This window comes from Euleptes europaea, chromosome 6, assembly GCF_029931775.1.
Source record: "Euleptes europaea isolate rEulEur1 chromosome 6, rEulEur1.hap1, whole genome shotgun sequence".
In the NCBI taxonomy this organism is placed as follows: Eukaryota; Metazoa; Chordata; class Lepidosauria; order Squamata; family Sphaerodactylidae; genus Euleptes; species Euleptes europaea.
In genome coordinates, this window is record NC_079317.1 from 108,555,769 (window position 1) to 108,582,757 (window position 26,989).

The 26,989-nt window shown below is 47.9% G+C and overlaps 1 protein-coding gene across 1 annotated transcript in view; it reads right to left on the reverse strand.

Moving 5' to 3' along the window:
• Positions 1 to 9,456: 9,456 nt before the first annotated feature.
• The window catches only part of LOC130479655 (indian hedgehog protein-like), a 291,094-nt gene continuing 273,561 nt past the window's right edge, over positions 9,457 to 26,989 (reverse strand). The window contains exons 5-6 of the mRNA XM_056852048.1: positions 13,888 to 14,149; positions 9,457 to 10,106 (exon numbers count right to left, since the gene is read on the reverse strand). Of these exons, the coding sequence (XP_056708026.1) occupies positions 9,457 to 10,106; positions 13,888 to 14,149 (912 nt within the window). The remainder of the gene's footprint in view (positions 10,107 to 13,887; positions 14,150 to 26,989) is intronic.

Here is a 26,989-nt window from a genome sequence, read left to right on the forward strand (position 1 = left end):
CGACAGAAGTTGGTTTCAGGTAGCCGTCTCAAGGTTGACTCAGCCTTCCATCCTTCCAAGGAGGGTAAAACGAGTACCCAGCTTGCTGGGGGTAAAGGGAAGATGACTGGGGAAAGCACTAGCAAATCACCCCATAAACAAAGTATGCCTAGTAAACATCAGGGTGTGACATCACCCCATGGGTCAGGAATGACCCGCTGCTTGTACAGGGGACCTTTACCTTTATCCCTCAAATAAAATAAAGTTTTTAAAAAATCCTTGTGACAAATGATTGCTGTCATACAACAGAAGGGCACTCTCTAACAACATGTGGGTGCAGCCTTACAGGCAGATCTCCCAGGTGTATGCTCAAATCCTGATTAGTGTGACTCTTCTTGGAATCTGATGCTTTATATGCACAAAGTCCCTAGTTCAAGAGTGCCCAAGCTGTGTTGAAAAAGGTGGGCCAGGCACTTCTGAAAAGCGGGTGAGGCTATTGCTCAGCAGCTCTACGTGCTCTGCATACAGATGGTCCCAGGGTCTGTGCATGGGAGTCTCCAGTTAGATGGCTGGTGGTGGGGTTGGAGAAGACCCTTCTCCACCTGAGATCTTGGAAACCCCGTGCCAGTCAGAATACAAAGCACTGGACTAGGCGGATCAGGGGTTTGACTTGAGAATAAAACTGTTTTATGTGTTCATAAGGCATCAGCACAGTGACATTCTCTACCATCCGTTAGCTTGTGTTCCTCCTGCTACCCTCTTGAATTCCCACAGCTACTGTCATCTGCCCTTTCCATTTTCAGAACTGTTTTTCAGAGGAAACAGGCCTCTTCTTGTTCCATCTTAATTCTGTGTGACTAAGTCAGCCTACGGTGATGAGTTTGGGGCACCAAGGGCCAGGGAATACTTGATCAAACAGAGGGGCCCTGACATGACAGCAGGACAGAAGGGAATGGGAGACGCCCCCTTGTTAACAACTCAGAGCTAATGAATCCTTTCTTATTGCTTCAATGGGCATAGAGCCATTGGGGGGTGGGGAGGACTGCTGAAAATAAAATCGGAGTCAACGAGCAGGAGGAGCCAAAGATCATCCGGACCCAATGAAGGAAGAGATGACTATCCCAGATGGGACCAGAAGGTCCTGTCCCCACAGCTGCTCATTCTTAGCTGCCATTGATATGGAAATGAAGACAAATTGATGGAGACATTTCCATTGTGGTGGGTCCATGGCAGGCCCAGCCCACCCATCCTGCCACCTACTGCCACCCTCACCCATTAGCATCCTGGCCACGGCTGCCTTGGGGAAACTGCTTGCTATGGATCATCGCACCAGGCCCTGGCCCCTGGCTAAGGAGATTAAACCAGCCATAAATGGCCCTTAATAGAGTGGAGCAGCTCCCACACTCCTGCCCGGTTTTTGCTGTTTACGTACTGGGGTTTTTGACTTGGCATGGCTCTCTGGAGATAGCCAACAATTCGGATATCTTTTTTTCCCCTGTAGCAATTTCAGGGCAATTGACCTCAGTCTAAATGCATTCCCAGCAAAAGCAACAGACAAGTACCAGCAACTGTTTCTGTAATGTTCTTTGCAGCAATGCAGAGCCTATAGCACAAAGGATTTTTGTTGTTGTTCAGACTGCAGTTGAGGAGGCAAACTTGTGTCTTGGGGAGTCAGAGCGCTAGGAAGGTGCAACTTCAATCCCCCCCTTGCTTCTAGGCAGGTCTGTGCAGCTTATGAACTGCCGAGTGAATGAGGCTCACCAGCCGTGCAGAGTGGCCCGCGTAACTATTTCCACAGTCCCAGGCAAGCGAGTCAAAGAGGAGGCTTCCATTGAAGTGAGTGGATTGCAAGTCATGCAGTCCCATGTTGTGCTTGAGAAATAAGACCCTCTTAATCAAATGTGACCGTTCTCCCTCTCCCTCTCTCAGAAAAGGCAATTGTGAAGCAATGTGTATGTGTGTCCTACATCATAAGACTCTCATCTGACACCTCTGTGAGCTTTTTCAGAAAGTCTCCCTTGCCCTTTCACAACACCCTTGCCTGCTGCTCTCGCTCTGTCCAATTCCAGGCAACTGCTATGCACACCTGCAAGTGAGGGTCCCCCGTTACCTGGACAGTCCCAGCAGGCAGAGTGCTGCTGATGCCACCCCTATTAATCTGAGCAGCTTTCCCCCCCCCCCCACTGACTGCTCTCTGGCTCTGAACAGCCGCCCCTAGCTTGCCTCACCCTGCTACTCCCTGGAGACCCATTCTTGCCTGTCTGTAATGAGAAGCTAATTAAATTAGGCAAACACTTCCGGTGGCCTCTGAATCACTAGAGGTCAGCACTGTGCAATGCAAGCTGTCGACAGAGCAGAGGAAGACCCGGGCATCGCCCAACGCAATGTGTGGAAGACTTCAAATTTAGCCGTGGTGGGTGTTTGGTGAAGAGAGCCAACGTGGCACTCACCGGCCACTTCACCGTTACAGCATAAGGCATCATCAGGTAGGAATGAACATGGACCCCGCAAGCAGATCTTCAGCCCCATTCATCAAACACAATTTTTTTTGCCCCATGCAAAACAAGGGAGGAACGTGTTGGGTTCCTTAAAATTCTTCATTAAGCAGAAAAGGGGGGGGGAGCTAATTCTCAGGGGGGGGAAGGGTTATTTGCTAATTAGCACCAGTGAAGCTCTGCCCCTCAAGCCTTGCTCTCTGTGACCTACAGGCAAGGCAGGTGGAGACCAGAAACAGGGACTTTTCCATGATGCCACCTTGCCTGTGGAATACCTTATCCCTTGAGGCTGGACTAGCAACTTCCTTACTGTCCTTTAGGGACCCGGCCAAAACAGTTCTTTTTGCCCAAGCTTTTAATTAAGGGTGGGCTTTTAAAATTCTTCTTTAGCTGTTTTAGGGTCGGCTTCTGGCATAAGGATTGTTTATGGATTTTTAAAAGGCTGCTCAACGGTTGTTTTATGCTGTTTAATCCACTTTGTTTTTAATGGTTTGTTTTTTAATATTATGTTGTGTTTATGATTTAGAGTGTTATTCTTACTTGTGAACTGATGAAAGTTATTTGCCTTTTTATTAACTTCATTTATACCCCCACCTTTCTCACCAGTGGAGACCCAAAGTGGCTTCCACCATTCTCCCTTTATCCATTTTATCTTCACAGCAACCCTGTGAGGTAGGTTAGGCTGAGGTCACCCAGCAAGCTTCCATGGCAGAGGGGGGATCTGAACCTGGATTTCCCAAATACTAGTTCAGCACTCTTAACCAGGACACTTTTTTAGAGATCGCTTGCCCTGTGCTCTGACAATCCAGCATGGGAGAGCTTGTTGGTTGCTTAAAATGAAAAATCAAATTGCTGCGAGACATCAGCAGTTCCCTCATTCCCATATTAACACCCTGCTGTTTTGTTTTTCTCCTGTTTAGCCTTTCATTCTGGGGCATGGGCTCCCTCTGTCTCTGGTGCTGCAGCACATACTGTATATCCTGTTTGCTTGGGTTTATTTATTTTTTAAATGTGGTGCATTCACCATCTCCACGCACCACAGCAGCCCCCCCTGCCCCCCCCCCCCCGGCAGCATGGTTACTTCCGCAGAGAGAGGATCTCTCCCTAATAGCTTGTTTTTCAACTAATGGGCTGGTGCAATTATCCAGCCACTATACTTGATTTTTTTAAAAAGGAAAGTTTCAGAAAGTCTGAAGAAACTGGTCCCAAGTAAGACCCGTTTCTGGCTTTCATTGGGGTTTGTTTGCTGGGTGATTTGCCTTGTAAATATTTTTTATCATATTTAGTTATGGAATCCTATCCCTAACTGCCATTTCCCTCCGACATAGCAACCAATGTATTGTGAATCCTTTGCCAGATGCATTGTGGGTAGGATTTAGAGAGCGAAGTACGGAGCTTTTGGGTTCAAATACCACCACCACGTGAGGCATTGCCTTTTGTGTCACACTCCCAGTCTCTCATTCACCTGTTGCTGGGTCAGGATTTTCTGGCAGTAAGTCATGATCGATGCCTTTTATTCTTCTGGAGCATGTACGTAATTAGCACTCCCAGATGGGATGTTCACAAAAGAGTCTGACCCCTGAAACCTTTCAAATCAACACACACATACTGCTTCAAGGACAGATGGGCTCTGCCCCTACGGGGAGTTCTGCTTTAGCCAGTGATGTGGGAAGAAGGCGCAGCGCCAGCCCTCCTTGGGAGCACCAATGGAAGGACCCGGCTGACCTGGGTGGAAGCGACAGGTTCCATTCCTTTGGAGGATCTGCTGGTGTGCACCGCCCTCTGCTGACGTTTTGAGGAATGGTCAAGATCAAGGGAATGGGTCTTAAATGCTTAAAAATGTAGAATGGGGGGGGTGCACCCTTTCATCGGGTCCTTTTTATATCTCTGGTATTCCTCTGACTTCTTCTACTGCACCTCTCCCCCAGGCCTTTCCTTTCAAAAGCTTCCCATTTGGCCACTGGCCACCATTGTACAACTTTCATACTGTAGCTGTCCCCCAATTTCAGCTGTTAATAGATTAGGATGGAAAAGGAGGGATATTGAAGTGCTAATGATGCAATATCTTACTGCAGCTACAAAACAGTTTGGCTGTGCAAATGATTTCTACAGATATTGACAAGGCAACTCCACTTTTGCATCTTCAAAATTTGGAAGATATTTTAATTTGTTTTTTTTGTTTTTTTGGAAATCAGCTTTAAAACTAGATGTTTCTGGTTAAAATAATGATAATAATAATGCAGCTAAACTGAATCTAAAATAGATGCACTAGAACTCAGGGTTGCCCAACTTGAAAATACTGTAAATGACTCAGTAGACAGATGTCTTTCTTTAGAGCTTCATTTGGTTGGCATCAATTAATGTGTATTAGAATTTATGTATGTGTGTGTGCTGACTTTAAAAATGGGTTTTTGCTATGGCTTTACTGACAATATTTTCTCCTTCTTCTACTGTTAAAATGTTTCACTTGAAAACCTTTGGATGAGAGGTAGAGTTCACATTTTTAAATAGAGAGATCAAAGAATCTTGAGTTGGGGAGAACCATCTTAAAAAAAATTCTGAGCAAATTGATCAGTTGCTTCCTCCACAAGTCATTCACTTTATATATACTTATGTTACAATCAAATTACTCTTACAAATGTTGTTGTCTAATTTTAATAAAAATTGTACAAATAATTCAATTATGATTTACTCTTGTACAGTATACTTGAATGACCTGAGGAGGGAGGGGTCACTGCCCATTGACATCAGAGCTGGAGGAAGAAGCCGGGGTGGTGATTCTCTTGCTCATCTTAAATCATGGGCACATGGGAAGGGACCTGATAGTCTAACCCCCTATTTAATGCAAGGTAGCCAAGGATGGAATTTTCTAAACAGATGACTGTCCAGCCTTTGTCAGTAGCACACTGTTAAGTCTGCATGCTTAAATATTTTGATAGTGAACTGAAGAGATTAATTGCAAGAACAGCTTAGCATAAATCAGACCTTTTTATTAGGGTTCATCTGCTTAGATGTTCTCACTGGAAACATTTGAGATATTTGACTTTTCAGCTTTGGTAGACAAATATTAATTTCTACTGATGGTTCTCCATGAAATTACAATTTTCTTTAAAAGTAAATTTATGTACATGCTCCACAGTGAATATACGACTTTTGAGAGTGAATATACTACTTTTGAGCTCCCAAAAAGAGCTTTGTTGATTCTAACCTAACCATGTCCTTTCATAATTCTAACCACTAGGTGACGCCATTGTGCACCCAAGGATTGACTACACGGTTGCCCATTCCCAGTTATGTACAGCAGCCATCTGCAGAAGAACCATATCTTCATGCCAAGTTAAGAGGAGGTTAGGCTCAGTAGCTGGATGAGAGATGCTCCATTGTTGTTCTGTGGATGTAAGGAGGGCTAACTTGGTTGGACACAACCTGAAAAGGAGCCTTATTATTATTATTATTATTAGCCATCAAATCGCAGCCAACTTATGACAACCCCATAGGGTTTTCAAGGCAAGAGATGGTCAGAGGTGGGTTTTGCCGTTGCCTCTGCCTCTGCCTGGCAGCCCTCGACTTCTTTGGTGGTCTCCCATCCAAGTATTAACTGGGGCTGACCTTGCTTAGCTTTTAAGATCAGCTAGCCCAGGCTACCCAGGTCAGGATGAAAAGGAGTCTTATGACACCTTAAAGACTACCAGAAGGGTAGGTATAGATTCCCTGAGTACAGATAGGTGCTTTTTAATATACAAAATGAGGCCAAAAGGCTGACAATGCAACAGCTAGGAGTGTACTGTTTATTTTGAGTAGCGCCAATGAATAAACCCAATCCCATTATTACCGGAGCTAATCGGAGTATGTCTGCCCCACGCCAAACTAGGGGCCCTTGGTCCTGAATTGGCACAGCACAATGAAAAGTGCAACGAAAACTCCAAAAGAGGGACAATTACAACCCCCATGTCTTACCAGCTGACAGTACAGGGGGCTTCAGGTCAATGTAAGGGGCTTCAGGTCTTCTTTTGACATCTTTGTGATGAAGAATGCCTCCCAGGTTGTGCCACAAGGCATTTTGCTTTGTGGTGTGTTGTTTTTGCAGCAGCAACCTAACATGGGTTCCCTTCTGGCTTGGGTGCCTTCCTTTGACTCTCAGATAAAGATGTCTGAGGGGACAGCAGGGATGGCCCCTGTCTACTCATCTTCCTGTTACTCTAGGACACCCAGCCACCACATCCCAATTCTGAATGTCCTTTATGCTGGACATCTGGAGCAATGAACCCTACCTGGCTGTGTATGTGTGTGCAAATATCTTTCTTTTTACCCACAGAAGGCAATAAGGTCCAACAATGTTTAACTGATAATAGACACTGACAGTTACCCAGAAGGTCAAGAGATTTATTGGGCTTCTCGCCTCTTTGGGAAATGTACATCAGACAAACATTTTGCCAGTTCCTCTCAAAGTCACAATGATGCCACAACAACCATGCATTTGGAAAAAAAACTTAAATAACTTTATTGCTAAAAAAACATTGTCCCCATCCCCATTTGTGCTCACCAAGGACATATTTCTGACTTCTCTGCATACTGCAGGTAAATAAATAATGCATGTAAGAGAGGAGAAGACACTTCCCAAACCGCACCCTGTATCCAAGTACTGGGATGGTGGAAGGTTCCTAAATGTGGTGGCCATGAAAGGATAGCCATCTGGTTACCCATTTCGGGTTCACCTGATGGGTGAATGGGGTCAGATGGGCAGCAGAACAGGGATGGTTCTTGATTTTAATTGGCAAAAATTCCCCTAAGATTCAGGCATAAGGAGGAGTATCTGGGGCCCAGATTAAGGCTGCTTTACCTGTGACTGTTCCTAACTTGGATATTACTTACATACAACAAAACTTGCTACAAAGCCTTCCAAGGTGACTAGCCCATAAGATTTTTTACTAGCCAGCCTCTCCACAAAAATAGTTGGTCATATTTGGCACATGGGTGGCTGGTAAGAGAGAGAGATTCTACTGCCTGGTACAGTTCATATGGATCAATGGTGAGTGAGCAAGCAGCCCTTCGTAAACTGTGTTCTGGGGCAGGGGTCCCCAACCATTTTGAGCCTGCGGGCACATTTGGAATTCTGACATGGCATGGTGGGTGCAGCAACAAATGGATGCCACATAATGGTGGCCACAGGAGGCAGAGCCAGCCACAAAATGATTGCTGCAGTAACACAGTGCTGATCCTTGTGCTATGGTGGCAGCTGCTGCCACAGCAAAGTTTTAAAAAATGCACAGCCAATCAGAGGCCTCGCTGGGCAAAAGCCCTACCTGGCCCCACCCACTTCCTAAAACACTTGGCAGGCACCTGAAAAGGTGTTGGCGGGTACAATAGTGCTCGCGGGCACAATGGTTGGGACCTCTGCTCTTGGGAGTGAGCAATGCAACATGGGTCATGGAACAGGGAAAGTAGTAAAGGTGGGCCACTCGTCACACATGGCAGCGCAACAGGTACAAGGAGAGCACGGATGTACCACCCAAGCTCAGCTCACACTCCCAGCCAGTAGCAACGCAGGGAGCACCAGGCATCATTTCCTGGACCCACACCGCTGCTGGGACAAGAGAAGGCAATGGGTGTGCTTTGCTTAGGGTGACAAACCTTCCGCTGGCCTAGGGACCTGCCCCTCCTGACTCCTGGTTCTCCTCTGATATGCCCACACCCTGATTAATGATATCTGACCATCTTTTGTCTATGAGGACAATCTGTTATTGAGGACGATCTTCAGAACGGCAGCAGCAACGCATGCGCATCCCTTGGAGGTGTGCCTTTCCCCACAGAAGCATCTAGGCGTCACTGCCACGTGTTACTCAAGCGGGGTTGTCCATGGCGTGCTAATGGAAGATTAGTGCTCAAGAGAAACTCAGCTCCTCCAGTACCATTAAGAAGTAAAGGGAAATGGAGAGAAGGTAACAGGATCAATCTCTAACCCTCTCCCTGCCCTGCCATCCGTTTGCCCCACCACTAACAAGAACTTCCCACTTCCAGATTTGTGCCCCCAAACAAGTTTTTGAGACCCTTAACTCAGGTAAGTCAATATTAACCACCTCTTGGGAAACACAATCAGGTGGTTGCTTAAAGCAGGGTGAAAGATTGCCCATACCTCTTTCAGCCCCTTCTCCAATCTTCCAGTGCAGGGTGGTGGGTGGAGGGATTGCTGTAATTTATCAGTCAATGCATTTGCTACTTTAGGTCAAGTCTAGTGAATCCAGAGAAGACGGGTGCGCGCTTTCACGAAACATCATCTCTCTGTTGCCTGTTCCCTTGTTGTGATTGGTGCCCCTCCTCCTGCCCACAAGCCCAGCTGATTGGCCGCTGGAAGTGACTGCCCTGCCCATCATTCCGAATGGAGTTCCCCCCACATCCTCCCCATACTACTGTCCTTATGGCTACTGTGGATGATGCCACTGAGCACAACAAGGCAGTGCCTAGAGAGAGGCGGGACTCCTGAGGGCAAGTGCTTTTGTGGTTTATCTAGGACGTGCCCCTCCCTCACAGCTTCATAAGACTCCAGGCCCCTCCCAACTGTCTCCTTGCAGCTGCCCTGCTGTATCAGATCACTCATAAACCTCCCCACTTTCTCAGTCTGCCTGGTGGGGTGCAGGATTTCCTGCCCTTCATTCAATCATCAATCCCAAGCTTCAGGGCCTCCCCTTGCTTCCCACATCCACCTGGTTAGCCCCCCGCAACTTTGTATTGGAGACTCTTGGACCAAAATAGCAGCATATGAGCTCAGCCTTAGGCGCCCCTCCTTCCGTAGCCGAGAAAGGCTCTTTGGAAACAAAGGAGGAGCCAACATCTCCCTTCAGCCCTTGTTCTTGGAGAAGGTCATGGGGAACCAGTGGATGGGTCCTGTGCCCCACCTTCCCCCACAATCTGGATTCTGGCTACCCTACAGCGCCTCCTAGAGCCATGGAAGGTGACTTGGGCCTTTTCCCTCTGCCATATCAGCTCAGCTGTCAAACTGTGCTGTGGCCATTGGGTGGAAGCTGTCTGAAGCCAGGAACGCCCGGCCCAGACGATAGAGCAGTGCGGAGTACCAGTGAACACCTTCCGGCTGGGTCCGGTGGCTGCCTGCCAGGCTGTGAAAGAGTCGAAGGGGCCAGAAGGCCAGCTGTGCCAAGCGCTGCTCTTGCACCAGTGCGAAGCAGGAGGCCGCCACGTCATCCACCACCACCGTCCCATGGCTGGTGAGGGGAGCATATGCCCCAGTGTCCACCTGCTCCGAAACAGCCGACACTCTGGCTGGCCGCAGCTCAGCCCCCTCTGCGGCCAGCACATATTGACCCGGGCGCACTTGGCTGGCAAAAACAGCCTTCATGGGTGCCGTGGCATTTTCCCCTACAAAAAGGAGATGCGCTGCTGTGAGAGCGAGGCGACGGGGCGGATCCTGTGTCTCGATGATGTGGAAAGCAGTGTGCGTCAAGGGTGCCTTGTCCAGAAATGTCACGAAGTCACTGTATATGAGATGGCCTCGCTCATCCATGGCTTGGATCTGCTGCCCAGGCTTCAGTGCCCACAGGGGAATCTTGGTCCCATTCTCTAGAGTTGCCAGTGCCCGGGCTGGGAAACACCCGCCTGTCTTTGCTGCTGCTGAGTGCTCTAGACCAAGAGAGACAGAGAGACAAGCCCTGTTACTAAGATGATGCCAAAAGGAACGCTGGAGAAGGGCTACAGGGGTATGTAGGTTCCTCCCGAATGGCTACAGGAGTCTATCCGTTTCTCAAAGGACCACTGGCACGCATAAAAACAAATGGGATTGGTTACTCACATGGCTCTGTCTTCAAATGGCAGAATTTCAGAAATTTCAAGAGGAGTTACACATATACACAACACAAATGTTGCTTCTAGAGAGATACTTCACTTGAAGGAAAGCCAACTGAGTCATCAGGAATACAACTGTGACTTTACTTCATGTTAAGAGGTAGTTGGGGTAGAAGCAATAATGTCTACAGGGATCTTGCACCTGGAGCCAAAATGTACCAGCTTCCACAGAAGGGCTCTGCTCACAGGAATGGTTTATTCAACTTTGATAAAGACAAAAAGAAAAAATTGGTGCAAGGAAATAAAATGTAATAAATAAAGTACCCCTATGCATTTCACACAAGCTTATGCTCTAAGCACAGTCTTAGGTAATTTAAAAATGTGTTTTAAACATATGCAGACATATATGTTAATATTTTGTCTTATTTTTATTCATCAGATTCCCCTGAGGAAGCTTTTGCAAAACATGTAGAGGTACTTTATTTATTCAATTTTATTCCCTTGCACCAATCATCTGTTTGGTTTTGGTGTGGGCCCCCTTTTTGTTTAATTCAGCTTTGATGCCCCATACCCCAGCTCACACCCTTCATTAATCTGGTATAAACCAGCACGTTGGGGTCCTGCATGTCGAGGCATTTAGTGAACTGCTATAGCTTTTCCAGAGAATTTGGGTAATTGTAGTTTGGTAAGGGTGCCAATCCACCCCTCTCCCAAAGAGAGAGAAATAACTATAGTTCCTAGTGTTTCCTGGGAAGAGGGCAAGACTGTTGAACTAGTCTAAGTCTGAGGTGTAGTTATGCTTTGTCTCAAAGATGGGTGACAAAGTATTTTGTTTACCAAACCCAACAGATTACCATGTATGTTTGTCATAATATGACTTTATTTACGGGTTGAATGCTACCATTGGATTATATTGGTAGAAGTCTGCTTTCTTCAGACACAGCTTCTTTAGTTAAAATGTGTGTACTTTCTTTTTTGCTTAGAAGGACTTGAATGGTTTTCTCCATTGACCATTTTTGGTTTCCATTGTACTGATCTGTTTAGGCTGGCCACTCCCCACAGGAATAACAATGCTGGCCCTACTTTCCAAGCTATTGCTTGGATTACTGAGATAAGGTATGTGAAAACCTTTGACCACTTGCATGGCTTTGAACCAATGCTTAGTAGGACTAGGAACACATCCTAAGGGACAGCAGATGCTGTTTCAGAATCACTTGTAGTGGCTACATATGGACGGTTCAGTCAGGAGCTGAGTTGACTCAGAGGGCCTCTTGACTCTGTGTACCCTTCATGAGCCACAAACAACTGAAGGTACAAAGAGACATAAAAATTCTGTCCCCTCTCGAGAGATTGATAACCACCAAGGCAGTTTTCACATGGGATGCTAGAAGAGTGCAGGCTACCAGTTGTGCCATGTCTGAATGTTTTTGATGTGCTGTTAATTTGCCATAAAAAGTCTGTAGGATCAGGTGTGCATTCCAGACAGTCTAGGGCTTTCCTTTTGCTATGCAAACCACTTGAAGCCCAAACTGGGTTACTGCTTATGTACAACCCTAGAGCTGGCTGTACCCCAAGGTGCATGCAGCTCAGAGCATGACAAGGAGCATAGGCTCCCCTGATGGGCAAGCGCACACTTATTACTACTACTGTGGCAATTCCAGGTTCATGTCAAGTGGCCCCTTTGGATGCTGCCAGGACTGCAGGGCCACATGGGCTCAGTTTGCTTCTAGCCCATTGGGAAATTCCCTGGTAAGTTACAAGGCAAGTCAGCCTTGTAACTTACATGTGAAAACACCCTGAGCAACTTCTAGAAGACCTGTTTTCTCAGGTGCAGTGTTTTAGTGGTAATAATCTAGTATTGCATGGAACAGGAAAAGGGTAATCTGTTAGGTATAAATATTGTGCCTTCACCCCCAGGTTTGGGGAAAGGGCAACTTTTAAAATGTTTTGAAATATACTTTTACTCATTAAAAATAAGGAAAAAAGATTTTCATAAACCAAGTGGAAGAAGAGATGGGGAGAGACAAACAGAAAAGGCCACACATGCTTGATACAAAAATAAAGGTCATTTAATAAAATACTTATGGCAGGGCCAGCTGCCCGGGCTACACAGCATTTCCATCCACATGAGAGTTGTCCTTTAAAGCACACTCTTCTCCCCAACTAATACAGGCCAAGACATTCCTTCTGCATGGAGCACCTCCCATTGTACAGCTGATCGATCTTATCCACTCGTGGGGAATGCTGGAGGAACTCCTCCTCCCCACAGAGCGTTCAGTCCCCAAAGCACTTATCACTGCCAAGCACTGCGGCTCTCGGCTTCTTACAAGGGTGCGTCTGGGGGGGGGGCCCTCCCAGAGTTGGGCGCTCCCTTTGCTCTTTTGCACTGCTTCCACCATAGCATTCAGTATCCAGAACCCTCCCTGCAAGTTTGTACGCCTTCAGTCATTTACTACCAAGCCAGTTCTCCAACATCTGGCATCTCTCGCCACACATTTTGAAATATTGCAATACCTTTTTAGGAAAGCGGGCATCTAAAAATGAACCAGTGAAAGCCACTTCCTATTAACTAACTTAGAGCAGATATGTTAAATATGTATTCTGGAGACATCACTTGGCAGTCCAAGATGCCCCATTTTTGAAGGGACTTGCCACATACCCAAGTGCAAACATTCAGTCCTTAATATATCCGCCACATGTAGGCATGATGCAGCTTTGCAGATATCAAGGCTTTGGGTACCCAAAATCCAAGGGCCGGAAGCCATTTGACAGAGTCTCTTGTCTACTTAGCCAGCACAACTCCATCCAGGGGAGTTCAAGGAAACACAAGCCACAGTGCCAAAGGGGTGGGGACTGTGATCCTCTCTGGCTGAAACAGTCTCTTTCTCCAGCGCCGTTCACTCCTGGTGTGTCGCAGGCAGACAGATGGAGATTCGGCTGCTGGGCCAGGCACTGTAAGATCAAGGCTGGGCAAAGGCACATCCTCCCCATCAGCCAGAGACCCTGTAGGTCTGGAAAGGGCCAGGATACCAGCGGGTCATGCTAATGGTCAAAGGATAGGAACAAAAGGCCACGGTCAAAGTGTGGTATTCTGGCCAACGGGGGGGCTACAGGCAGCACCAATCCCAACGTGCAACTCGGCCGCCTCCTCTCCTCCACTGTTCCTACGGCCCAAACTCAGTGCTTTTTATGGGAAGGAACATTCAAAGCTGAAACCCACCAGCTGCGCTCAAGTGGTGTAATCTCTTGTCCTTCTCCTCTGTGTACAAACCAGGGCTTAGGTTCTCATATGTTAGCAGTCAGGCAATGTACTTGCTCTGGAATAAATGGGGAGGCAGAGTTTCTCTCAAAGGTCACATAAGCCACAAGGACAGAGTCCCTGCTAAGCATACACAAAAAGAGTGGGGCGTGGCCTCAGAACAGATGTTCTGCTGTGACACAAATGACCAATGAAGTAGGGTATGCTAATGACTTCCATCTTTCACAACCCCTACCCCACCTTTTCATTAGTCCAAGCCTTTCATCTCTCCACCTGTGCCAAAGACTCTTAACCCTGATTCCCCCCCATCCTGCTGACATCCCCCCATCCCGCCCCCCCCACCCAAAATAGAGCCCTTACCAGATTTGACAGAGCAGTGGATGTGAGCTTTGGACTCATAGTAGACCCAGTCAAAGCCAGCCTCCACAGCCAAGCGAGCCAGCATGCCATACTTGTTGCGGTCACGGTCCGACGTGGTGATGTCGACAGCCCGGCCCTCGTAGTGCAGGGACTCCTCAGAGTGGTGGCCGTCTTCGTCCCAGCCCTCAGTCACACGTAGCTTTACGCCTGGCCACTGGTTCATTACTGAGATGGCCAGTGAGTTGAGACGATCCTTGCAGCGCTGTGGGGAAGGAGCAGGAAGAGATCAGCACCACGTTGCCTCACAGTGAGAGGAGGAAGAGGGCGAACGTTATCCCTGCTTTCAAAAAAGGGAGGAGAGACGATCCAGGAAACTACAGGCCAGCCAGTTTGACCTCTGTCCCAGGGAAGATGGCTGCTGGAGCAGATATAAAAGAGATCAATAGGCGAGCATCTGAAGGACAACTAGGTGACCCAGGGAAGTCAGCATGGATTTGTCCCCAACAGGTCCTGCCAGACCAACCTCTTTGATCGAGTGACCAGCTTACTGGATGGAGGGAATGCAGTTGATGATGTTGTTTACCTGGATTTCAGTAAGGCTTTTGACAAAGTTTTCCATGATGTTCTGATGGGTAAACTAGAGGACTGTGGACTGCACCCTAGGATAGTTGGGTGGATACGGAACTGGTTGCAGAACCACACTCAAAGAGTAGTTGTCAATGGCATTTCATCTGAATGGGGGGAGATGTCCAGTGGGGTGCCACAGGATTTGGTTCTGGCATTATAAATGATCTGGATGAGAGTGTGGAGGGACTACTCTTTTAATTTTCAGATTATACCAAATTGGAAGAAGCAATGAACTCACCGGAAGAGAGAGAGAGAATTCAACGAGATCTGAACACAATGGAAAAGTGGGCGGATGTGAACAGGATGCAATTCAACAAGGGTAAGTGCCGAGTTCTACATGTGGGTAACAGAAATGAGGGACACACATACTGGATGGGGGGATACACTTCTGGGCAGCAGTGTGTGCGAACAGGATCTTGGGGTACGAGTGGACCATAAGTTAAATATAAGTAGCCAGAGTGATGCAGCGACAAAATAGGCTAATGTGGTATCGGGGTGCATCAACAGTGGCATCACATACAAATCACAAGCTGTTATAGTTCCACTGTACACTGCATTGATCAGGCTGCACCTGCAGTATTGTGTGCAGTTCTGGAGGCCTCAATTCAAAAATTCAGTTCAGGGGCCTGGAGACCAAGAAGCCCTGTGAGGAAAGGCTGAGGAAGATGGGAATGTTTAGTTTGGAGAGGAGGAGGTTGAGGAGGGACATTATTGCTCTCTTTACGTATTTGAAGGGCTGTCAGGAGGGCTTACAGGAGGGCAGGGAGCTGTTCCTGTTGGCATCAGAGGATAGGACTCGCAATAATGGGTTTAAATTGAGGGAGGAAAGGAACCAGCTGGTTATTAGGGGAACATTTTTTACTGTAAGAGTTGTTCAACAGTGGAATCAGCTGCCCAGGGAGGCGGTGAGCTCCTCCTCACTGGCAGTCTTTAAGCAGAGGCTGGACAAGCACTTGTCAGAGATGCTCTAGGCTGATCCTGCATTGGGCAGGGGGTTGGACTAGATGGCCTGTATGGCTCCTTCCAACTCTATGATTCTAGGAGGAGAGCTGGGTCTGGGAGTCAAGACCTCTGACTAAGCACCAGTACAGTCAGCTGTTTGCCAATTCAGCAACAAAAGGCATGGCCGACACATCTAACAATCCTGAAGAAGCTAGTACCACTTCAGACTGCAGGGGTGGGGGGGATGCTCTTTTGAATGCTTCCCCGTGAAACAAAACTCCCCGCAAGGGGAAAAAAAGTGTTCATCAGGAAGCACATTTCTCTCTGCTCCCAGCTGTATTAATTCTGTACTCTGCCACCTCATTCTACTTCATGCGTAGGCCAGGCTGCTCAGCAAGTGTTGACAGGTCTTCCTTGGCCACTGGTGGGGGTGGGGTTGCCAGCTCCAAGTTGGGAACTCCTGAGGATTTGGGGATGGAGCTTGAGGAGGGCAGGGACCTCAGTGGGGTACAATGCCATAGATCCACCCTGGAAAGCAGCCATGTTCAGGGGAGCTGATCTCTGCAGTCTGGAAATGAGCTGTAATTCGGGGGGGGGGGGATCTCCAGGTCCCAACTGGAGGCTGCTGGCATCCTGATCAGGTCAACTCATGCTCAGAATACAGTGGTAAAATCCTGGGGCAGTAGAATGGATTGTTCAGTCTGCACGGAGAGCATACCTATTTTAATGCTTCCCCCATATTTTCTTTAAAAAATGCACAGCAAACAGAAAATTGCACACTAAGGAAAAAAAGTTGGTTTTTTTAATGCAGTGGAACATTCAAAAAGACAACCCCACCACCACCTGCAGTGTGAAGTGGGACAGCATTCTAGCACTTCAGGACTCTTTGACCCCATTCCTGCCTTGTTCGGCTGCACATGTAGATCAGGTCTCACTCCTAAAGTGAATGAGTTTACCCTTGGAAATAACTGGAACATGACTGGGTCCTTATGACAGGCACAAAAGGTCTCCTTATTCTAGAAGCTGCTCCATGTTATCTATTTCAAACACCCAGCCTAACCTCATCTCAAACACAAACTGGAAGTTCAGTTGCCAGGACTGCCGCCCCTGCCCCGAATGGGCCACTCCTGACCAGTATGGGATTGTGTGGCTCTACCTTCTGTTTTTCCACTCCATCCCAATCCATTCCCTCTGGTGTGAATCAATGGGGGTGGAAGGATCTATTTAGTAAGAACACAGCATACTGAAGATTCAAGCAATGCCAAGCACACAGCAGAAAAGCAGTCATGCTGTTTGGGAGCCTTTAGTTTAATCTCTAGCAAATTCCACTGCCCACACCAGCTATAATTACATACACAACTCGATCCATTGTTAGGCACTACTATTGTTTTGCTTGCTGGTGTAATCTGGTTGAGCAAGAAAACCAAACTATAGCAGCTGTTGTGAGCTGGAATTGTTTCTTTACAATTAACGTTGCAGGGGAGTGTGGAATAGCCTCAGATCATATATAGTTGACAATGCCAGCCTGGGGCTATTGGTTCTAAAACTGTCATGGAACCATTCCAAAGCAAACACTCCATGCAGATCAGAAGCGGAAACGGCAGAGGCAAACATAGGGCCTGGCGAGGGCAACAGGGGACCCAGATAGTCACAGCTCAGGCTCTGGGATTCTGGAAACCTTGAGGCCAGGAGAGCCCTCCTCCTATCAGCATTGGCTAGTAGGGCTGTGGATTTGGTAAAAACCAAACCGGAAAAATACAAGAAAAATGCAAATTTGGTAAAATTTGGGTTCAGGTTTACTGAGTCCACAAAATCCAGGAGGCTGGCAAAGCCAAATTTGCCATTCCTGAAAAAGCCGGATAAAAATTGGCTTTTTTGAAACCATCGTTCCATGGCTCCTGGGGGAGAATTTTTGCAGGTAGAGGTCCCAAACTTTCAGGGTAGCTAGAAGGGACTCTCCTTGGTAATGATTGGGTCAGGGGGTCCAGAGTTATGGGGTCTGGAAGGGGTCGCCCCATCCTCCTCCGTTGAAATCCATTGGCAAAGTGGCTGTGTTCAGATGCTTTAGTGTGATCTTTGCAAAGTATCTCAATTGTGTCAGCCTTCCTCAAGTCAAAAGAGCATGCATGAACGCTTTCGCTGCGAGAAGCTTCTGGAAGGCTGACACAATGAAGCAGATACAAAGAGAAAGAAGGCATTTTTAACATTGCCAGTAGAAGCACCAAGCTGGAGAAGCCACTGTTTTACGTGGTGAAAACGCTGACACATTCCGGAAGGTGCGTTTCTTCCCTCCCCTGGTCGGGAGTCAGACTTCTACTTTGTTACCATTGTGACCTTGATGAAGTGCCAGTCTTTCAAGTTCATGGAAGCAGAGGATTTGTATGGACTTATTTCTTCGGTTTTGTATTGTTGTAAGAGTGGGTCTTGGGAAGGCGCTGGCAAACCACCCCATAAAACAAAGTCTGCCTAGTAAAGGTCAGGATGTGCTATCACCCCATGGGTCAGGAATGACCCGATGCTTGCACAGGGGACCTTTATCTTTAAGAGTGGGTCTATTCATGTGTATAGTATGTTGAAGTTCTACAATACACATTGAGAGGTTTAATTTAGTGCTGATTTATTTTTGTTGCATAGCCCATATACAGCACTGGTGAATTATTTGTTTGAACCCATTTCATGTTTGCCTGGTACAGGAAGGGGCCAATTACCCACAACCCATCATGATGTAATTCGTCTTCCATGTTCTACAGGCTCTGTGGATGCCTGAAGGCCCAGTAGTGTTTGATAGCCAAAGCTTTCCCTCAGAGTGCATGTGCCCAACACACACCTGGCATAGCCAGACCTATCTAGGGTTGCCAACCTCCAGATACTAGCTGGAGATCTCCTGCTATTACAACTGATCTCCAGCTGATAGAGATCAGTTCCCCTGGAGAAAATGGCCACTTTGGCCATTGGACTCTATGGCATTGAAGTCCCTCCCCTCCCCAAACCCTGCCCTCCTCAGGCTCCACCCCCAAAACCTCCTGCCGGTGGCGAAGAGGGACCTGGCAACCCTAGGCCTACCATTGGGCAGAATGAAGCAGCAGATCTGGGGCTCCACTCAAGGGCAGCCAATTATTGTTGATTTTCCCCCATGAGCCGGGGGGGGGGGGCGGGGTGCTCTTCACACTTCCTTCCTTGAGTGCCAGTATGTCTTAGTCCTCACATGGCATGCTAGCTTATTTTTAACTTTTGAAAACTTTAATAGATCAATAAGCAAGCTTTTGTCCAAGATGGACATTTCTGCACCTCTACAAGGTCAGCCATTCTATAAGAATAGGGGGTGGGATGGGCTACAGTATGGCCCCTAACTGCTAGGAGACTGCTGGGCCTTGTGTGTGGCCTTGGAATCTGGCCTGGAATCTCCCAGGACTGAAGGCCAGACTCCCCTCCCTTCACTCCTTCAGTCACATTAAGATCAGCCTTGAGAAAAGCAGCCCAGCCCTAGAGGGAAGTGAAACTGCCCCATATTCAGAGGAAAGGTCATCGGGCCAGGAATGGCCTTTGTCCCTAGCAGAACAGGGCAGGCATAGCAGAAAGAGAGATTCCAGTTTCTATGACTGCACACACCACTGTTTGTTCTGGGCCTCAGAGATAAGGCAAGATAGAAGGTAACAAACAACTCACATGGGATGAGAGAGACAGAGAAAGAGAGAGTGATCTTGGTTCCCTAGAAATGGCCAGCCATAGGAAGCAAGAGTTGACGGACGCCCATGCCCAACCATGCTTTGCTGTTCCCGTCAGACATGCTGTGATGAGAAGAGGTAACAACACAACTGCATCTTTATCACTTCATCCCTTACTGAAGCCAGGAGGAGAAGACCTGTGGCTGGACTGGATGTGATGCAGAGGGCTGTTCCAGCTGCAGGGCTCTTCTACTAAGTGGGAGTGGGAATCTCTAGTTCTGTACCCCCCCCCCCATACCATGCTAAAAGGCTCTTCCGGAGGTGGTGAATCCCTCCACATACCCTTACACTACTCAGCCCCCCGCCCCATTCCCCTCTTTGAGCTCAGGCACATTTCCCAGCCTTTGTCTCCCTCACAGATGGGCACTTGTATGAAGATAACCACAAGAGATGACAAATGAGAAGCCCGGCAAAAAGGTGTCCCGGGAGGGAGGGAGGGAGGGAGGGAGGGAGGATGTCTGAGCTCACCTCCTTCTTTAACCAAGGCCTAGGAACCAGGTTATTATGCCAGGTATCTGTTACATCAGGGGTGTCAAACTCAATTGTTACAAAGGCCAGGTGTGGCATGAATGTCACTTGGTCGGGCCAGGCCCTTCCTTGCCAGGCCAGATCGAGGTCTCTGCCTCGGCTGGCTCGCGGGCTGGATAAGAGCTCTCGAGGGGCCGGATCCTGGGTGACATGGTATGGTGTGTGGGCATGGAGAAGCAGCTCCTAGGTGATTGGGATCTATGTGTGCAAGAAAGGGGGCAAGATGGGTGTCAGGTGTGGCTGGGGACCAGCTTGGAACAGATCTGCGTCTCAGCTTGTTCCAGCTGCAGCCAGCAGGTGTCAGGGTGGAGCTGCAAAGGGAAAGCCAATTGACACAAAGCAGGGGCTTCAACTTCAGCCCAGTATGGTCTGGGAGTACAAGGTAGCTGTGTTCCAGAGACAGGGAGAGAGAGAGAGAGAGAGAGAGAGAGATCATGACTGTGGAACCTACCCTCTCAGAAAGCCCCTCCACACACACACACACACACACCTATTGAGAGTGCCGGCCTTGCTGAGCCGTAGCACCATCTGAGGTGGGAAAGGGGCCGAGGAAGGTCAGCCAAAAAACTTACACTTGGAAAGAGTAGTGAGATTTTCCCCACAGGCCTGACACATCACAACACTTCTCTTCTCCACCACGTAGAGCACAGTTACCCTGATGAAGAGCCTCCAGATTGCCTCAGGTGGCTCTCTCTGAGGCAGAAAGGCAATGACTAAAATGAATAGATTGGGTACATGACCGAGAGGTACTAGGGAGCAGGGCAGGTGTCACGGCTCCTTGGATCAGAGTCACATTCATCAGAAGTATGAGGGGGTCCAGCAAAACTACCCTGGCCCTGCACTATCCACATGCATGCAGCCACATGTTTTCTCCAGGGCTCTCATTAACACCATTGGCATGGAAGCCCCACCCCAGTGATGCGTCTTCTCTTTCATACAACACTGTGCACACTGCCTGTGTTTAAAGGTATGCTAAGTTTAGCCTGCAGAGATGTAAGGGCAGGACTGGTGGTTACTGCCACTCACTCTCTTAGAGGAGCCATTGTGTCGGAGTCCTTCTGTCGTCCCGGGATGGGCACACGGGAAGCCTCTAGCCTGCTCCTCTGTGAACATAAAAAGCTGCCTTATGCTACATCAGACCCTTGGTCCATCAAGGTCAGTATTGTCTACTCAAGCGGGCAGTAACTCTCCAGGGTTTCAGGCAGAGATCTTTCATATCACCTACCACCTGATGTTTTGAGCTGGAGATGCCAGGGATTGAACCAGGGACCTTCTGCATGCCAAGCAGATGCTCTACTACTGAGCCACAGCCCCTTCCCTCCTGTGCTGGCCAGAAAAGCATTTAGGCGTAGATTGGAAATGCCCTGGAAGAAGCTGAGCCATCTGGTCCCAGTGCCACAGAGTCTACTCAACTTGGAGCCAGGCTGCAGGGACAATGACCGAAGAGTAGGCTTTCCCACCACCGAGACCACTTGGCCCAGCTTGCTCCTCGCCACCAGCGGCCTTCCAGAGCACTAGTTCACTGGGTACATTAAATGGCCAGTCCTCTCCTGAAAGCATCTCCCTACCAGAAGCAGATCACCCATTTCACTTACAGGAAAATTCCTGGTCTTCTGTCCTAGAGGGCCACTGGTCACCAGAACCAAGCCCCAGCAACTTTGCTAGCACTTCAGGGACTACGTGACTCAGATGCTTCGTCAGTGATGATAATCATGTCAGCTCACCAATTGCCTCCTCATGCAGAGGAAGCAGCGGATCCATTATGGGCAATGGCCTCTGCAGTGCTTGGCTTGCATTACCACACGGGCTTCTCAGCTTGACTTGCTCTCAGGCCGTTTTAACTTCGCAATCCACCCGTTAGCCACTGCTGTCAAAACATATCCATCCTTCTTCCTTTGGTTCAGAAGGAAACATCGAAAACAGACACCCCTTGGCAGGAGGCTTTGAGATGCCTGGAAAGTCTAGTTTCCTAGCAAGGCAGGAGACTACTGTGTGCAGCAAAGAATCATCAGAGTATACTGAATGTGGGAACTAGAATCCTTTCCCCATCAGGGCTGAGAGAGCAAAGGTGAGCAGCAACCCCTAAACACAAGCTGCAGGGTGAGTCTCTGCTTGTCGGGCTATGGCTGACTGGGCTTTAGGTCCCAGAGAACAAGCAGAGGGATGTTGGGCCTTGGCTCGGCTCAGGGAGCAACAAAAAGGAAGCCATGGGGAGGAAGGGGAGGCAACCATGTCTGGGCCTTATCTCCACCTCAGAGCTCAGGCACCACAAGCAAACAGAGACTGACATTCTTGAGAAAGATGAAGTGATAAGGACCAGTGGCCGGGGATCCCGTTGCCCAGGGAGATGTAGACCCTTGGACTTTATGAAACTTAGTCAAGAGCAGTAAGAAACCAGGTGAGGGGAGGAGGAGAGGATAGGAGCAGGCAGCCTACCCCAATAGCTCGGATGTTGCCTCTTGGTATCCCATCATGCCCCAAAGACATGTCTCATTATCCCCACTGCACCCCCTGCAGTGCTAGGAGAGAAAGTGGGAGCTGGGGCACCTTTGTCAAAGCCCATGTAAACAGAAAACCCCCCCTCATTAGGAACAATTTCAAGCAGCCCCATCATCTAGAGGGAGCAGGTAGCACTGAGCATGATTCTGATGGGATCACATTAACAACTCTGCACATGGGGGGGGGGGTAATTCACAGATCCACAGTGACCAGAATGGCTAACCAGGAACACCAAACCCTGCGCAGATGCAAAGAAACAGCTGCCCTCACACTCCAAGGAACAGCCTCAATTAATTGATCAACTGATTATAATATGGAAGTCAAGCTTCTGGTTGAGCATTTAGAATGTATTTATTTGTTAGATTTATTCCCCAGTTTTCCATTCCCGTGCTCTAGGTGGCTAACAGGGGAATGGGGAGTGCTGTCACGACCCATACAGATCACAGGGCAATGGGGACACTGCATGGTTGCCATGTTCAGGGGACTGAGTGGATGTTCTCATCCCACTGTCCTTTGCCAATGGACATGGTGCTCAGAGGCAGCCATGTGCCAGACTCACCAGCCTTGGCTTGATTTTGCTCACCCCAACATGCTTTCTGTTAACATACCAGTTAGCAACCCCAACGCTCACAGGGCAGCCGTGAGAACTGGACTTCCAGTCCCATCCCTCAGACTCCTGGAGACTCACCTGCATCATAATCCTAGCTGGCTAGCAGGCAGGCCGACTGAGAAGGGTGCAGAGCTCCTTATCTGCATTCCTGGAGCCCGCAGGCATTTCCCTGGTGATACCAGAGAGACAGACATAACTTGCAGTCCCCTAGCACCCTTCCCCCAACGGTCACAACCATCCCAGGTTTTTGCTCCAACGGGCAAGATTTGTGGAATTTACAAGAGGGAATCGTTCCCTGTGTGGGCATCTCAGTCATGCTTGTGTCAACATCTTCACAATGCTCAGTGTTCACCTTGCGCAAATAGCCTCCCCGTAACCCTGACCTGCAGGGAGAAGGGCGAAACTGAGGCACAGAGAAGGCAAGCTTCAGACAGCCCTCTGATATCAGAACTGACAAGTCCTGCACTTTACCCAGGGTGCCACGTAGGCAAGTTGGGAGCCACCATTTAGGCAAGTTGGGAGCCACCTCCTCCTCCTCCCATGCTCCAGAATTCACATGATTACTCCTGTCTTTCTCTTGCTCTCTACCCCAGGTGACACCTTTAGACAATTAACAGTGCAATCCTATGCAGCATCCTATTCAATTCTATGCAACTTACTCCCAGGACTGCCTTCTGCCGCCATCAAGGTGACTTTTTGACCTGTTTTGATAGAATTGCTATGATTAGACTCTAAATGAATGAAATAATCTTAACAAATGCACTGAAAATAGACAACTGCTTGCTATTAAAGAGCATGCCTCTGGATTCCGATATGTTCCCATGAAACTATGACCCCCCACCTCCATACTGAAACTTCAGATGATGCCCACCCCCGCTCCAGTCCTCCCAAACCTGACCCTGTAGGAGACGGTCTCTCTCTTTACAGAGCAGAAAAAAGGCAAGAGCCTTCCTGCTTCGTATCAGGAGTTTTCTTGCACACTGTACACAAACTGGACACCTGGCTACTATGATCAGACCCAGCGCTAAGCAGCTAGACCTCACCTCACAGGCTTCTTTGCCCAATGGGCTCCACGTGACTGTGGGCATTTTCAAATAGAAAGCTTTGATTGGTTTTTTGCTTCTCCCCAATCTACCACACAAATACAAAACCTGTGTTTGTTTTAAAAAAGAGTGCTTGCTCACTTTCTACTCCACATTAACAATGGACATATTAAGGGGAGTGACTCCAGGAAAATTACAGTGCAATCCTAGAGAGCCTTTCCTAGGCATAAGCTAAGCAGAACTCTGAGAAGACCTGATTAGCAAAGCTGCCTTAATATCATGTATAAAACAGTCTCAGGGTCTGGGAGAAAATATGGATGATTTGAGGCTTTTGGGGGTGGGCAGGGGGTAGTCTTTCTCTGCCCAGACTCAAGTCAAGATTTGGCTTTCATTCCCTCCTTCCATTCACCAGCCGGGGGGGGGGGGGGGCTCGTCCCTGCGTTAAGTTTGGATTTGCAGTAATCATGACACATCTAGCAAGGCCCCAAAGCAGACACGGGCGCTCCTCAAAACATCCCTCCCTCTAGGGAAGAGTTTCACAGCAAACTGCCAAGCAGTAACAAGCAGATTACAATCCCATAATGAATCACAATAAAGTCTACTCTTTAAATGCTGGTATAAACTCACAGGTGTGTCCTGTTTGCATCACACTGGCATTTCCCCCAGATCAATGAAGTACGGTGAGTTCCTCATTTACAGAATGGTTCTCTTCAGCATGTGTGCACTCAATCCATGCACACACTCTAGAGCCATTTCCCTTGTTTTTTGGCGTCACCAGTGTCTGCTAGATCCCGTTAATACTCCTGGAGACCAAGAGACACAGCAGCGTACAAGTTAGCCAGGGAGCTCCTCACAGGCAGAAGCAAGACCTGCCAGGCCATTCTGAGTCACACTCGCCTGGTGTCGGACCCGGCTGCCTGCTAGCGGTGGCATTCACGGTCCAATTTAGGGTGCTGGAGTTTCCCAGTTAGCCTGGTAACCTGTAAGGACTTGTCTATGTGTGAATTTAGGCTGGTGAGAGTAAAGCCTCCCCAGCAATGACCTTAGCACCTTGGAGCCAAATGCCCATGAAGATCCTTCTGTGACCCACTGTTCAGTGCACATGTAACACATTTAGGAAGACCTTTAACAGAGGAAAACTTCTTTATTAGCATATTGGTCTAAAGCTATATTTTTATTTAAAAAAATAGGCACTTACAATAATATGCACTTTTTATTTTATCTTTTACAGATATGTTATTTTTAAATCTCAAAATGAAGCTTTAAACGTGACCAGGAGCAATAATCTCCCAAGGAAAGATTATTATGGGGTGAAAAGGACCTGCATGATTCTGAAGTGAAGATGGGTATTTAGAAGAATTAGTTTTGACTGGATGCTTTGCCTAGCAAGCATGAGAGGGCATAGCCCAGACCCGACCCCATCCTTTTATTCAGAATTATCACCCTCCTCCCCTTCCTATTCCCAATCTCTATGGCAGATTCTGTCCATAAACATTGACTTTTTAAAAATGTTAAGAGCACCCTATTATCATTCTTTGTAATCATCCCCATCACAAATGCAAGAGGGTGATTGCAGTCTTCATCAAACTGGTCAAATAGCCTGTTATCTCATCAAACATTAATTTCCCAAAGATGTGTTTGCCTGGTAATGATAATGTACCACTTTTGCAAAGGGGGAATCAGAAGAGAAGGCACTGTTGACTTAACTCTCCCCTTGCCCACCAATATCCCCCCAACTCCACCCAAGGCTAAATTAGAATCATGATCATGGTGTCCATTTTGTTGAGTCAACAATATTACCCCAGGTTAAGTGAAGCAAGCACCCCAAGATATAATGTTCCACCTTATGAATTACCACATCAGATGAGACAGTAAAAATCAATGGCATGAGATCACTAAAGAGATCCTAAAGAAAGGGAGCAACTTTTTGGAACAGGTATTGCTTACAGACTGTAATCTGGGGGATGCTGATGAGGAAGCACCCCTTTGAACCCAGAAGGAGTCAACACAGGGCTGCAAGCATTTAGCTGACCCGCATCTTTGGCTTGCAAAGGAGGTTTTCCTCCCCAATACCAGACGGGCTGGAAGCAAGATTTTGGCTTCTGATTTAGTGGTGCGGCATCAAGCTTTGCTCATGTGAGCCTGCTGGGTACTTTTTGTGGCATGATGCCTACTCCTTGTCCCGAAGGCATTACTGGCCTGGCACCATCCTGATCCCTCCTGCTGTCTGGATATGATGCTCCATTATGTTAATCTGATCTTCAGCTGCACTCCCCCCACCTTTAGTACTGGTTCACAGGTTACAAAAATCACCAGAAGACCATAACATGTGTCATGCTACGTGTTCCAAAAACCTAGGTGAGGACCTTTGGTTGTTGTAGCCACCACCCATGCCCCTTACATGGTTTTCATCTAATCAAGAAGTGGACCGAAAGTAGACACGTAGACTGCTGGTCAAATTCTGGGGGACTACCCAGCAATTACTGGTTGGTGGGATTCTTACAAATAATTCTGGATTAGAATATTGTCGAAGGCTTTCACGGTCAGAGTTCATTGGTTCTTGTAGGTTATCTGGGCTGTGTGACCGTGGTCTTGGTATTTTCTTTCCTAACGTTTCTCCAGCAGCTGTGGCAGGCATCTTCAGAGGAGTAACACTGAAGGACAGTGTCTCTGTCCTTCAGAGACACTGTCCTTCAGTGTTATTCCTCTGAAGATGCCTGCCACAGCTGCTGGCAAAATGTCAGGAAAGAAAATACCAAGACCACGGTCACACAGCCCGGATAACCTAAAAGAACCAATTCTGGATTAGGTACACTGACCTGATCCAGCAGAGCATTTCTTAAGGTCTTCAGCAAGTGTAGAACTCAACACAATTAATTTGCCTTAAGGGATCGTAAGAATCTTGATTTTACACACACACACCCCACATTTGTTGTCCACAAGGATCCTGTTTCTGTTAAAGTAGACCACTCAGACCAGATCACTGAAGATATCTCCCAGTTCTGCAGTTTTGTGATAATACTGCTGAGTTTAGGGGGTGATATATAGGATCTGGCTTTTCTTGCAGATCAAACAGCCAGAATGAAGGGTGCCATACCTGGACCGGCACCCACAAAAGCACCTTATCT